General features: G+C 50.8%; 1 protein-coding gene across 2 annotated transcripts in view; it reads left to right on the forward strand.

The window, feature by feature from the left end:
• AFAP1L1 (actin filament associated protein 1 like 1) overlaps positions 1-12,117 on the forward strand; it is a 155,377-nt gene extending 143,260 nt beyond the window's left edge. For both annotated transcript variants that reach the window (XM_075344629.1, XM_075344630.1), the window contains exons 17-18: positions 9,881-10,000; positions 10,148-12,117. In XM_075344629.1, the coding sequence (XP_075200744.1) occupies positions 9,881-10,000; positions 10,148-10,171 (144 nt within the window). In that variant the 3' untranslated portion in view covers positions 10,172-12,117. The remainder of the gene's footprint in view (positions 1-9,880; positions 10,001-10,147) is intronic.
• The last annotated feature ends 416 nt before the right edge of the window (positions 12,118-12,533 follow it).

The raw sequence follows: 12,533 nt of genomic DNA on the forward strand, positions 1-12,533 counted from the left end.
TTGACACATTGTTCATTTTCAAAATGTCGGTCCTCTCTCTCTGTGTGCCGGTTGTTCATCGTTCCCGAGGCAGTGTGGCGCCCCTGACCTGGTCAGGCACCACTGAGTACTGCACCCATGCTGGGGACAGTACAATACAGGTAATCCAGAAGGCTGACCGAGGTGTGACTACACAGGCGCATAGTGATCAGGCCTCACACATGTACCTATGAGAGGACCCCTGGGGATCCCAGGAGGGGGAAAAGCCTTCACCTTCACTGGAATAGTGGAGGAGGCCAAAAGCCTCCATCTCCTCTCAAGGGGTGTGGTAAGAGAGCCTGGTTGCTAGGTGGCGTAGGCAAGAACAGGAGAGGAGGAGGAGTGAGCCGGTTCAGTGCAGTGCAGAGTCCAGGGAGCTGACCCCTACCCCTGGGGCTGTTGCAGTCTGACAGCGCCCGCGCAGTGGCTACCGACGGGGGAGAACGGTCACCTAGGAGTGCTACCCGAAACCCGTCTCCAGCTAAAGAGAGAGCACAGAGTAGGAAGTAAGGAGACTGCTAGGGAGTACCAGGCCCAAACGGGCGGCAGATCCCGGAGCGGGGATAGATCTACCTTTCCTCGCTAAACCTGCCGGTGTGGGGCCCTCAAAGCCCACACCACAACACCACAAAAGCCGCAGCCACGTAGCCACAGTTAGGGCCCATAGTTCACAGGAGGCAAGCAGCTGGAGTGATCTGGTCCAGGCGACAAGCAAACGGCAAACGAAGGGGAGAGAGGCTTCAGCAACTTCCCTGGGTGACCCCCATAGGGACTAAAAGTCGGGGTTACCCCAAACCACCAAGGGCTAAGGAAGGCGAGTTGGTAGTCACCATCAGAAGTCAGCCTGAAGGATACCTGGTTCCAGCCTGGTTCATCCCAGCTACGCCCGGGTTACTCACCCTGCCATCAACTGTGAGTAAAACCCCTGAAAGACATCCTGCTTGTGTGGAGTTATTCTGCGCCTTGTGGTTCTACACACCTACACAGGGCCCTGGGGCTTGCCTCACTCTCAGGAGGCTATCGCAACTGACTGCACACACCATCAGCCCCAGGCGACCCTCAACCTGCAGTGGCGGTCACCACTGACCGCAATTCTGAGAGTGGCGTCACGACAAATAGAAGATTTCCTACCTGTGACAAGATCCAGCCGAGTGGAGTCCCTGAAGGTAATGCACCGACACTGCACTTGTGGGGCTTCACATCTGGCGTCACGAACAGGATAAGGACTAGACCTGTCCAGACAGGTGACCATGTGCCTGGGCGGTCCGCTTGAAAAATTGGAAGCGCCGCCATATTGCCACCATGAAAAGCGCGCTGAAAAACAACAGCAGCCCGCGCTGGGAGAAGTTACCGCCCACGAAGAGGTGTGGCTACCCAGAGATCCCCTGCAGAGTTCTGACCTCGCTTGTGAAGAGAGCGGAAGCGTCCAGAGACGGCGGAACGGAAAAGAAGCCAGCAGCTTGTTGCTAGAGAAAATGGCGTCTGAATGCAGAGACCCAGAGCCGGGCTCCGCTGCCTGGTGGTGCCGGGAGCTCGCCGAGTTCTGCGATCAACTGGAGGCCAGGGTCGGAAGGCTGATCAGAGAGGGACAGACGGAGTTTCTGTGGATGACCGCGGCGGTTCAGGCCTATGAAGGGAGAGCCGCGCGCCGAGTGCCAGACCGGGCGGTGACGACTCAGACCCCGATGCTGCCACCGATGGGTGAGTCCAGTGATGCCCCTGCCAGCGCGAGTGCCCCGACCCCTGCTGCCACGTCCGCGGTCCCTGAAGAGGCGTCCGGCGCGGCGACGCTGGAGCAGGCCGCAGCCACGCCAGGTGCAGCCCGCCAAGCTCAGGCCGCCGCAGCGATGCCCTGCTCGGCCCACCAAGACCCGGTCCCTGCAGCGACGCCCAGTCCGGCCCGCAAAGAACCGGCTGCCACCGCGACCCTAATCCACGCCGCAGGTGTGACGCTGACCCAGGCCGCCGCCTTGCTAGGCCCGGCCCGCCGAGACCCCACCGCAGCAGCAACGCTCGTCCGCGCCGCAAGTGAGGTGCTGAACCAGGCCGCAGCCCCGCCAGGTGCGGCCCGCCAAGCTCCGATCGCTGCAGCGACGCCGATCCAGGCCGCCGCCATGCAGGGCGCGGCCCGCCAAGACCAGGCCGCCGCCATGTCAGGCGCGGCCCGCCAAGATAAGATTGCATCACCATTTTCCCCGGCCTGCAAGGCCAGAGCAGACACCGCTCCCCAGTCCAAGGAGGTCCCTGCTAGGAAGCCCACGCTGGGGGAGGACCCTGCATACTGGCAGCTGAAGGCTGATATGGAGGCCAAGTTCCCACAGGAGATGGTGGATCAGTACATGCTCCCTCCGCACACCCCCAAGAGGATTCCGACAACTCCTGCAGCAACCACGCCAAAGAGTCCCCCGCCTGGGCCTGCTGAAGAAAGTCCATCCCCAGCACTGCCACCAAAGGAGTGCTTAGAAGAACTAAGGGGGAGGGGAGGCCAGGAAGCTGAGGAGCTGACTCAGGAGCCACCAGCAGTGGATCCATGCCCAGAGCCAGAGATGTTGCCATATTCCCGCTGGGACGAGGAAGACCTGACACCGTCTGCTGAAGAAGATTTGCCTAAAAGCCTCACCTGGGAGCTTGTAAGCTGTATCTCGCAGAATCCAGCCCGTAAGACACGGCGCCGTAGCAGAACCCAGTCTTTCCCTGCACCGCCATCCCCAGAGCAGAGAGAAGTCACGGCCCGAGACCTAGAAGAAAAACGGTTCCTGAGAAGAGCCAAAGCACAGGTCAGAGGACCCCTTTGTCGAGGAGTAGTGGAAGACTTTAACTTGAAGAGCGGATATGGCTTTATAGTGGCACCAGGTATGAAAGAGGGCATTTTTGTCAATAGACGAGACGTCAGAGCCCACTTGCCCAGAGGACATCCTGGAAGAAACCTGAGAATGGGAGACACAGTGCAGTTTACCATGCATCAAGGCGAAAGAGGCTGGTATGCGCTAGATGTAACACCATGTCCTAAAGAAAAAGAAACAGACACGGAAGAAGAAAGAGATCGAGAAACCAACAGGTGCCACAGCCCTACAGGCCCAAGCCCTGGTGAGGAGGAATCCACATAAAGTACAGAAAGAAGCATAGAAGTTCCCAGTTTGACAAGTTTGAAGTTTTGCAACGTTTTCAAGTTTAAGCAATGTGCCCACATAAACTAATGTGAGAAATGAACCTTAAGGCTATGGACTGGCTATAGCCACAAACTCTCGCAGTGTAAATAGTTACACCAGAGGGCACCACCACCACCAGAGTCAGCCTGTTTAGGGGCTTGGCTCATCTGCAACCAGGGAGCACGTCCGTATATAGGGCCTTGGCTCACCTGCGACCAGAGAGCATGCCTGTTTATGGGGCCTGGCTCTCCACCACAAAGAGGGTACCTGGTCAGCACCAACTGTGAAGGCCGCCTCTGGATCCTGCCAGAAGTGGCTGAAGGCGCGGCTTCGCCAGGCCAGGTATGCCCTGAAGACCACCAGCCCATGAAAGCCGCCTCTACATCCTGCCAGAAGTGGCTGAAGGCGCGGCCAACGTGAGAGGGTCTTGGGTGGGTTAACGGACTTGTGGGTGGAGGGTGGTGATGTATGGTACCTGGTGGTTTTAAAAATGTTTTACATGTTTTAATGTTTTATGCATTTTAAAATGTTGTCTTGCAGCCCGAGGACGTGCTGGTGATAACTAAGGGGGAATGTGGCGCCCCTGACCTGGTCAGGCACCACTGAGTACTGCACCCATGCTGGGGACAGTACAATACAGGTAATCCAGAAGGCTGACCGAGGTGTGACTACACAGGCGCATAGTGATCAGGCCTCACACATGTACCTATGAGAGGACCCCTGGGGATCCCAGGAGGGGGAAAAGCCTTCACCTTCACTGGAATAGTGGAGGGGGCCAAAAGCCTCCATCTCCTCTCAAGGGGTGTGGTAAGAGAGCCTGGTTGCTAGGTGGCGTAGGCAAGAACAGGAGAGGAGGAGGAGTGAGCCGGTTCAGTGCAGTGCAGAGTCCAGGGAGCTCCGAGAGGAGCTGACCCCTACCCCTGGGGCTGTTGCAGTCTGACAGCGCCCGCGCAGTGGCTACCGACGGGGGAGAACGGTCACCTAGGAGTGCTACCCGAAACCCGTCTCCAGCTAAAGAGAGAGCACAGAGTGGGAAGTAAGGAGACTGCTAGGGAGTACCAGGCCCAAACGGGCGGCAGATCCCGGAGCGGGGATAGATCTACCTTTCCTCGCTAAACCTGCCGGTGTGGGGCCCTCAAAGCCCACACCACAACACCACAAAAGCCGCAGCCACGTAGCCACAGTTAGGGCCCATAGTTCACAGGAGGCAAGCAGCTGGAGTGATCTGGTCCAGGCGACAAGCAAACGGCAAACGAAGGGGAGAGAGGCTTCAGCAACTTCCCTGGGTGACCCCCATAGGGACTAAAAGTCGGGGTTACCCCAAACCACCAAGGGCTAAGGAAGGCGAGTTGGTAGTCACCATCAGAAGTCAGCCTGAAGGATACCTGGTTCCAGCCTGGTTCATCCCAGCTACGCCCGGGTTACTCACCCTGCCATCAACTGTGAGTAAAACCCCTGAAAGACATCCTGCTTGTGTGGAGTTATTCTGCGCCTTGTGGTTCTACACACCTACACAGGGCCCTGGGGCTTGCCTCACTCTCAGGAGGCTATCCCAACTGACTGCACACACCATCAGCCCCAGGCGACCCTCAACCTGCAGTGGCGGTCACCGCTGACCGCAATTCTGAGAGTGGCGTCACGACAAATAGAAGATTTCCTACCTGTGACAAGATCCAGCCGAGTGGAGTCCCTGAAGGTAATGCACCGACACTGCACTTGTGGGGCTTCACAGCAGCACATGTCGCTCCGTGTGACACCTCGGGAATGACGAACACAGCTTACCAGCGTCCCGCCGGCAATGCGGAAGGAAGGAGGTGGGCGGGATGTTTACGTCCCGCTCATCTCCGCCCCTCCGCTTCTATTGGCCGGCCGCTGTGTGACGTCGCTGTGACGCCGAACGTCCCTCCCTCTTCAGGAAGAGGATGTTCACCGCCCACAGCGACGTTGCTCAGCAGGTAAGTGCGTGTGACGGGGGTAAACGACTTTGTGCGCCACGGGCAACTAATTTCCCGTGACGCACAAACGACAGGGGCGGGTACGATCGCTTGTGCGAACGCACGATAGATCGTACCGTGTGACGCCGGCATTAGACAGCATGATTATTGCACAGGTGTGTCTTAAGCCCCCGTCACACACAGCGAGATCACTGAAACGTCACAGGTTTTGTGACGTATCAGCGACCCCGCCAGCGATTTAACACTGTGTGTGGCAAGCAGCAGCGAGTGGGCCCATGCTGTTAGGTCGCTGATCATGACAAAACGATAAGGACCATTTTTTTGCTCGTTGGTCTCCCCGCTGTGCAGCACGCGTCGGCGTGTTTGATGGCGGGAGACCAACGAGCGCGGGGCGGATTCAGTTACCTGCATTGCACTCCGGAATGCTCACCTGAGCTCCAGAGTGCAGCCTAGACTGCATCGTGAGCGCCGAGGGATTGATTCCCCGGCGATTGCGGTTCAGTTCATGACAGCTGCAGACATGCCGGGCTGATCTCCAATGCTCTCACCTGAATTCCGGATTGCAGCCCGGCCTGTCCGCAGCTGTTATGAACTGAACCGCAATCGCCGGGTAATCAATCACTCGACGCTCATGGTAGCCAGTCTGATGCTCGGAGCGCCCGTTCAGAGTAAGTAGGGAGCCGTCGTTATACGGGTGGCTGATCTCTCATCGCTGTGGAGATCTGCCTGATTGACAGCTCACCAGCGACCAAGTAGCGACGTTCCAGCGAACCCTGCCAGGTCGGATCGCTGGTGCGTTGCTGCATGTAACGGGACCCTTAGCCTGGGCCACATAAAAGGCCACTCTAAAATGACCAGTCAGTATCTGGTGTGACTTCAACTCTGTGCAACACATCTCCTTTGCATAGAGTTAAGGTACTGTCACACTAAGCGACCCCACCAGCAACCTGACCTGGCAGGGATCACTGGAGCGTCGCTACACGGGTTGCTGGTGAGCTGTCAAACAGGCAGATCTCACCAGCAACCAGTGACCAGCCCCCAGCCAGCAGCGACGCGTGGAAGCGATGCTGTGCTTGGTAACTAAGGTAAATATCGGGTAACCAACCCGATATTTACCTTGGTTACCAGCGCACACCGCTTAGCTCTGGCTCCCTGCACTCCTAGCCAGAGTACACATCGGGTTAATTACTATGTGTGCAGGGAGCCGGCGCTGGCAGCGTGAGAGCAGCGGACACTGGTAATGAAGATAAATATCGGGTAACCAAGGAAAGGGCTTCTTGGTTACCCGATATTTACATTGGTTACCAGCGTCCGCAGAAGCCGGCTCCTTGCTCACTGCACATTCAGTTGTTGCTCTCTCGCTGTCACACGCAGCGATCTGTGCTTCACAGCGGGAGAGCAACAACTAAAAAATGGCCCAGGACATTCAGCAACAACCAACGACCTCACAGCAGGGGCCAGGTTGTTGCTGGATGTCACACACAGCAACATCGCTAGCAACATCGCTGCTACGTCACAAAAGTCGTGCCTCAGCAGTGATGTTGCTTAGTGAGACGTGGCCTTTAATCAGGTTGTTGATTGTAGCCTGTGGACTGTTGGTCCACTCCTCTTCAATGACTGTGTAAAGTTGCTGGATATTGGCAGGAACTGGCGGCTGGTCACAAATCAATACACTTAAGGCCAGTGAGAAGTTAGTCACAGAATGGCACAGTGGGACCGGAGCGATGCAGACAAAGCATGAAAAATGCCAGAGGATAAGTATAATATGGGGGGCTGGGGGGCTTCCATTTAAAGCGCTACACCAGCGGTGAATAAAAAACCACTGCTGGAGTGAGGATTTAAACAGTTTGAGGTTTCAGCAGGATTTCCAGTTTTCTCTGCCTGGTTTCTCATATTGCTGAGAGCTCCTTATGCCTCCTCACCCTCTTCTATCCCTAGTGTAATTTGATCTGTATCGTAAGGCCATATGCACACAGAGTATTTGAGTTTTTTACCTCCAGAATTTGTAAGACAAAACCAGGCGTGGGTAATAAATACAGAAGTGGTGCCTGTGTTTCTTTTATACTTTTTCTCTGATTGTTCCACTCCGGTTATTGGCTTATAAAAGCTGAGGTAAAAAACTCACTAAATACTCAGTGTGCATGAGGCCTAATAGTTCAGTGAGCTAGCAGTACATCTTTCTTTGATCATGACAGATTAGAACTGGGTTTCAGAGTGAATGATGAACTCTGGAGACAAAGGCAATGGGAAAGTGGCTCATAAATGGAGAGAAAAATATATTTCACTTGATTAAAATATACACATTTTCTTATATTCATTCACACGACATACTAATGAAACGACAGTGACCTTTTAAATGAAGCGGTGATTGTACATACATGCTTCTGCTCCATCGTACACTACTTGATTGCCTTTGTCAGTCCAATAAACATTGAATACAGAACACTGGCTCCATTCAATAGATGGATACGTTGTAAATTACCTACTTTTTAAAAATGTTGTCTTAAGCTGGGTTCACACACAGCGACAATGACAACGACGTCGCTGTTACGTCACCATTTTCTGTGACGTAGCAGCGACGTCCCATCGCTGTCGCTGTGTGTGACATCCAGCAACGAGCTGGCCCCTGCTGTGAGGTCGCCGCTCGTTGCTGAATGTCCTGCTTCATTTTTTGCTTGTTGCTCTCCCGCTGTGAAGCACACATCGCTGTGTGTGACAGCAAGAGAGCGACGAACTGAAGCGAGCAGGGAGCAGGAGCCGGCGTCTGGCAGCCTGCGGTAAGCTGTAAACATCGGGTAACCAAGAAGCCCTTTCCTTGGTTACCCGAGATTTACTTTAGTTACAGCATCCGCCGCTCTCACGCTGCCTGTGCTGCCGGCTCCCTGCTCTCTGCACACAGCCAGAGTACACATCGGGAAATAAGTAAAGGTTTGCTTATTAATCCGATGTGTACTGTGGCTGGGAGTCCAGGGAGCCAGCGCTAAACTGTGTGCGCTGGTAACCAAGGTAAATATTGGGTAACCAGAGAAGCACTTTGGTTGGTTACCCGATATTTACCTTAGTTACCAAGCGCAGCATCGTTTCCACAGCGACGCGTGTCGTTATGATCACTGCTGCGTCTGCTATTTTGTCAGCTAAGCAGCGATCATAACAGCGACTTACAAGGTCGCTGTTGCGTCACAGAAAATGGTCACATAACAGCGACGTCGCTGTCGCTATGTGTGAACCCAGCTTTACTGTTTAGGCCACATCACACTAAACAACATCGCTAGCAACATCGCTGCTGAGGCACGACTTTTGTGACGTAGCAGCAATGTTGCTAGTGATGTTGCTGTGTGTGACATCCAGCAACAACCTGGCCCCTGCTGTGAGGTCGCTGGTTGTTGCTGAATGTCCTGGACCATTTTTTAGTTGTTGCTCTCCCGCTGTGAAGCAAACATCGCTGTGTGTGACAGCGAGACAGCAACAACTAAATGTGCAGGCAGCAGAAGCCGGCTTCTGCGGATGCTGATAACCACGGTAAACATCGGGTAACCAAGAAGCCCTTACTTTGGTTACCCGATATTTACCTTCGTTACCAGCGTCTGCTGCTCTTACGCTGTCAGTGGCGGCTCCTGCTCTGTGCTCATGTAGCTGCAGTACACATCGGGTAATTAACCCCATATGTACTGTAGCTTGGAGAGCAGGGAGCCAGCGCTAAGCAGTGTGCGCGGCTCCCTGCTCTCTGCACATGTAGCTGCAGTACACATCGGGTAATTAACCCCATGTGTACTGTAGCTAGGAGAGCAGGGAGCCAGCGCTAAGCAGTGTGCGCGGCTCCCTGCTCTCTGCACATGTAGCTGCAGTACACATCGGGTAATTAACCCCATGTGTACTGTAGCTAGGAGAGCAGGGAGACAGCGCTAAGCGGTGTGCGCTCGTAACCAAGGTAAATATCGGGTTGGTTACCCGATATTTACCTTAGTTACCAAGCGCAGCATCGCTTTCTTGCGGCGCTGCTGGCTGGGGGCTGGTCACTGGTTGCTGGTGAGATCTGCCTGTGTGACAGCTCACCAGCAACTCGTGTAGCCACGCTCCAGCGATCCCTGCCAGGTCAGGTTGCTGGTGGGATCGCTGGAGCGTTGCAGTGTGACATCTCACCAGCAACCTCCTAGCAACTTACCAGCGATCCCTATCAGGTTGGATCGTTGTTGGGATCGCTGGTAAGTTGTTTAGTGTGACTGGGCCTTTACACTGGGAAGAGCTAATGGATTTAATTTATTTATTTGAATCACTTTTTATATAGCGCCATTAATTCCAGACCTTGTAAACACTGTCCCCATTGGGGCTCACAATCTAAATTCCCTATCAGCATGTCTTTAAAGTGAGGGAGGAAACCCACTTAAACACAGGGAGATCATATAAACTCCTTTCATGGTTCAACTTACTGGTGAACTGAAATACATACTATTTAATACGAATTGTCCCTAAAATTGAGGCATACAATGTTTTGCCTCACAATGGAAAGCAAGACTGCTTATTGACCTGACAAGGTCACGCGGATTAATTTTAAGGATCATACAAGCTTCATAGTTTCTCCTGATTTTTCAGTTTCTCATAACGACCTCTTAAAGATCTGACATTCTGTCTGGTTGTAATAAAAGGGGGAAAAGTTATCTTCAGTAAAAAGTTTGATTCTTGCTGTAAAGAACTCATGTCTATACTAACCTTGGCTATTGAAGACTATTTTATGTACAATCCCTTTTTTTGCTTCTACAGACATCAAAAACCCAACAAGAAAGTGAGCGCCCTGTGCCTGTCAACAGTGCCGCAGAGTTGAGACACAGAACCCCGTCCATAGTGACCACCAACAAAGGGAAGGTGCTCCAAAAGGCCAAGGTATTTCCACCTACAATGATTCGAGAGGGGTAGTCTGAGATATCTGGAGTGTCCCTCAGCAGCACCTGGATATGTTCGGTAGATATAGACAAATATACTAAAATCATTGTTCACCTGTAATCCTAATGTGCTCTTGTTTTATTTCAGGAGTGGGAAATGAAGAAATCGTAAATCACACATCTATGTGGATTAACCGTTCTGGTTGTCAAATGTACGTGCCTTAGAGTAAAAATACCGAGATGGATAGAGGCAAAGGCTTAACACTGGACTAATGATGACAAGCGGGTCTGGCTTCATCATATACATTCTGAAGGATCTAGAATATCAGACAAAACATTTAATTTCAAGGAATGCGTAAATATCAACTCCTCATGATGGAGTCCAGTGCTGCAAGTTGTGGCTTGGAAGTAAAAGCCCTTGATGGTCAAAGCAAGTGAATGAATTGGGATTTTAGAGCCGAAAATGATGAAAATTTGCTTATAAACTGTACTAGAAGTCTTCAGTTAGGACTATGCTGTGTATACAGGACATGGCCTCTCTACTGTGAATGTCTAACCTTTTTCTCAGAACCTACACTAATTGTAAATGACTGGCCGGAGAAGGATGAAAGTTATATACTGGCTAGTGTCTTATAGCTTTTCTGTATTTATGTACAAGTAATAAGAATTCCAAGAACATCTCCTCTAGACAGTCTAGCCCTAAAGAAGGCCATCAGGGCCATTTTACAAGGCATCTATCTACTGAGCAATCCTCGTGCATCCTAAACACTGGCAGTGGTATTAAGACAGTCCGACATGGTGAAATCTCTCATCGTGTAGAGAAGTTAATTTTCACAGACCAACCCCACTAAAGAACACTCTTCACATATCTAAAACACTAGGTGCTATATGTAAGACATGTATATTTCTGAATTAATCTTTTAATTGTTCACATTAAGTGCCCTTGAACAAGTATTGTAAGTGATTTGTAAAAACTAATGTAAAAATGCATAAGGATGTTTTCATTTTCCAAGGTGCCTTAATAACATGGCAGTCGTATAACTGAACATCATCTATTGACACCATTGTAGTGAAGCATATCATTTGAGATATGCCATAAAGGGGCCTCAAATAAGAGGAAAATCTTTTTTGGTTGGCAGCTATCACCCCCAACTCCTCCAAACATAGGAGTGCTTGCTCTGCCGCACTCCTCTGGTGGAGGCTTATCCCCCGGAGAACAAAAGGATTAGCTTGTCTGAAATTGGGCATCACCTGTCTGCGATATTCGGAAGGCCTCCATATACATTAGACTGTCAACAGATATTGGCTTGGTTCAGACAACATAACTATGTACCTAAAGTCCTTTTATAGCCTGTGGGTTGAGGATAAGACTCTGAGACACTATGGAATAGAGAACTAAAGAATCTAGTTGTGCTTCCACATGGTAATACTCCCAGCCATCTTTTGATGAACGGCACCATTTTATAGTAATCATCAGTTCCTTACAGTGTGTGGCTGGAAGTGTTGCTGAGTAGTGAACTACTGTGGTTCCCTCAGATTTTCCCGAGGCTCTTTGATTCAGTTGGGGTCATTAGACTCCCACTTGTAAGTTGGTGATTGGTGTAAATTGGTGATCACATATCCTACAGACTTAGGCTGCATTTACACATCCATGTGTAGTGTCAGTGTGCTGTCGGATTTTTTGGGAGAGCACACAGACCAATCGAGTATATGCTATTCTGAACCTCGGAAACGTTATTTTAACGGATGTCTAAATGGACCCAACGAGTTAAATGGATCTATGTATCGTCTGATACAAAGATTGGACAGCACTCTGATATTTCACATGGATGTATAAATGGCACTTCCTTTTGTATTTTATTTTGTAAAGATCATGTTATATAATATTTTGCAAGTTTATTCGCTCTCAAATAGGTAATTCATTTAATGTTAAACGATAACTCTTGATTTGTGATGTTGGCCTGGGAAAGTGGTATAATTTCTGATCATAAGGTATAGTAAAGTATAAAGTATAGTGTGAAGGAAATCCCCTTTTTCTGCATATTGTGCCACTATTTTACAAAGAGCTCTATGCACTTTATGAGTCTTCCAAATGTTTTTCAATAAAAGGACAAAGTACAGAATTACTCTACACTTTCCTTTTCTCATTTTATTTCTATGCAACCATTGATGATATCATTACATGCTCTGTTATAAATACATAAGTTATAAACTGGATTATTGAATATTTGAGGAAAAGCAATACTTACGTGATAGCTAAACCTTTTAGCCCAAATACTTAGTACATAGCTTGTGGTTTTCCTAACATCATCGGCTTCACATGACAGCTGCCCAATGCGTATGACCGCGTCAAGGGTGCTGCCGTGTGGAATACCATGTTGGCTTCTGAGCTATCGCAGTTTTTTAATAGATCTTTAAAAGTGATAGTTTGTTGCATGCAATTGTTAAAGGTCAAAATCAATTTCAACGTATTAGAAAACAGCAGTGGCTTTCTTGGCAATGTAGTTTTCTGCACCACAGTGGGCATACAGTAT

This window comes from Anomaloglossus baeobatrachus, chromosome 4, assembly GCF_048569485.1.
Source record: "Anomaloglossus baeobatrachus isolate aAnoBae1 chromosome 4, aAnoBae1.hap1, whole genome shotgun sequence".
Taxonomy (NCBI): domain Eukaryota; kingdom Metazoa; phylum Chordata; class Amphibia; order Anura; family Aromobatidae; genus Anomaloglossus; species Anomaloglossus baeobatrachus.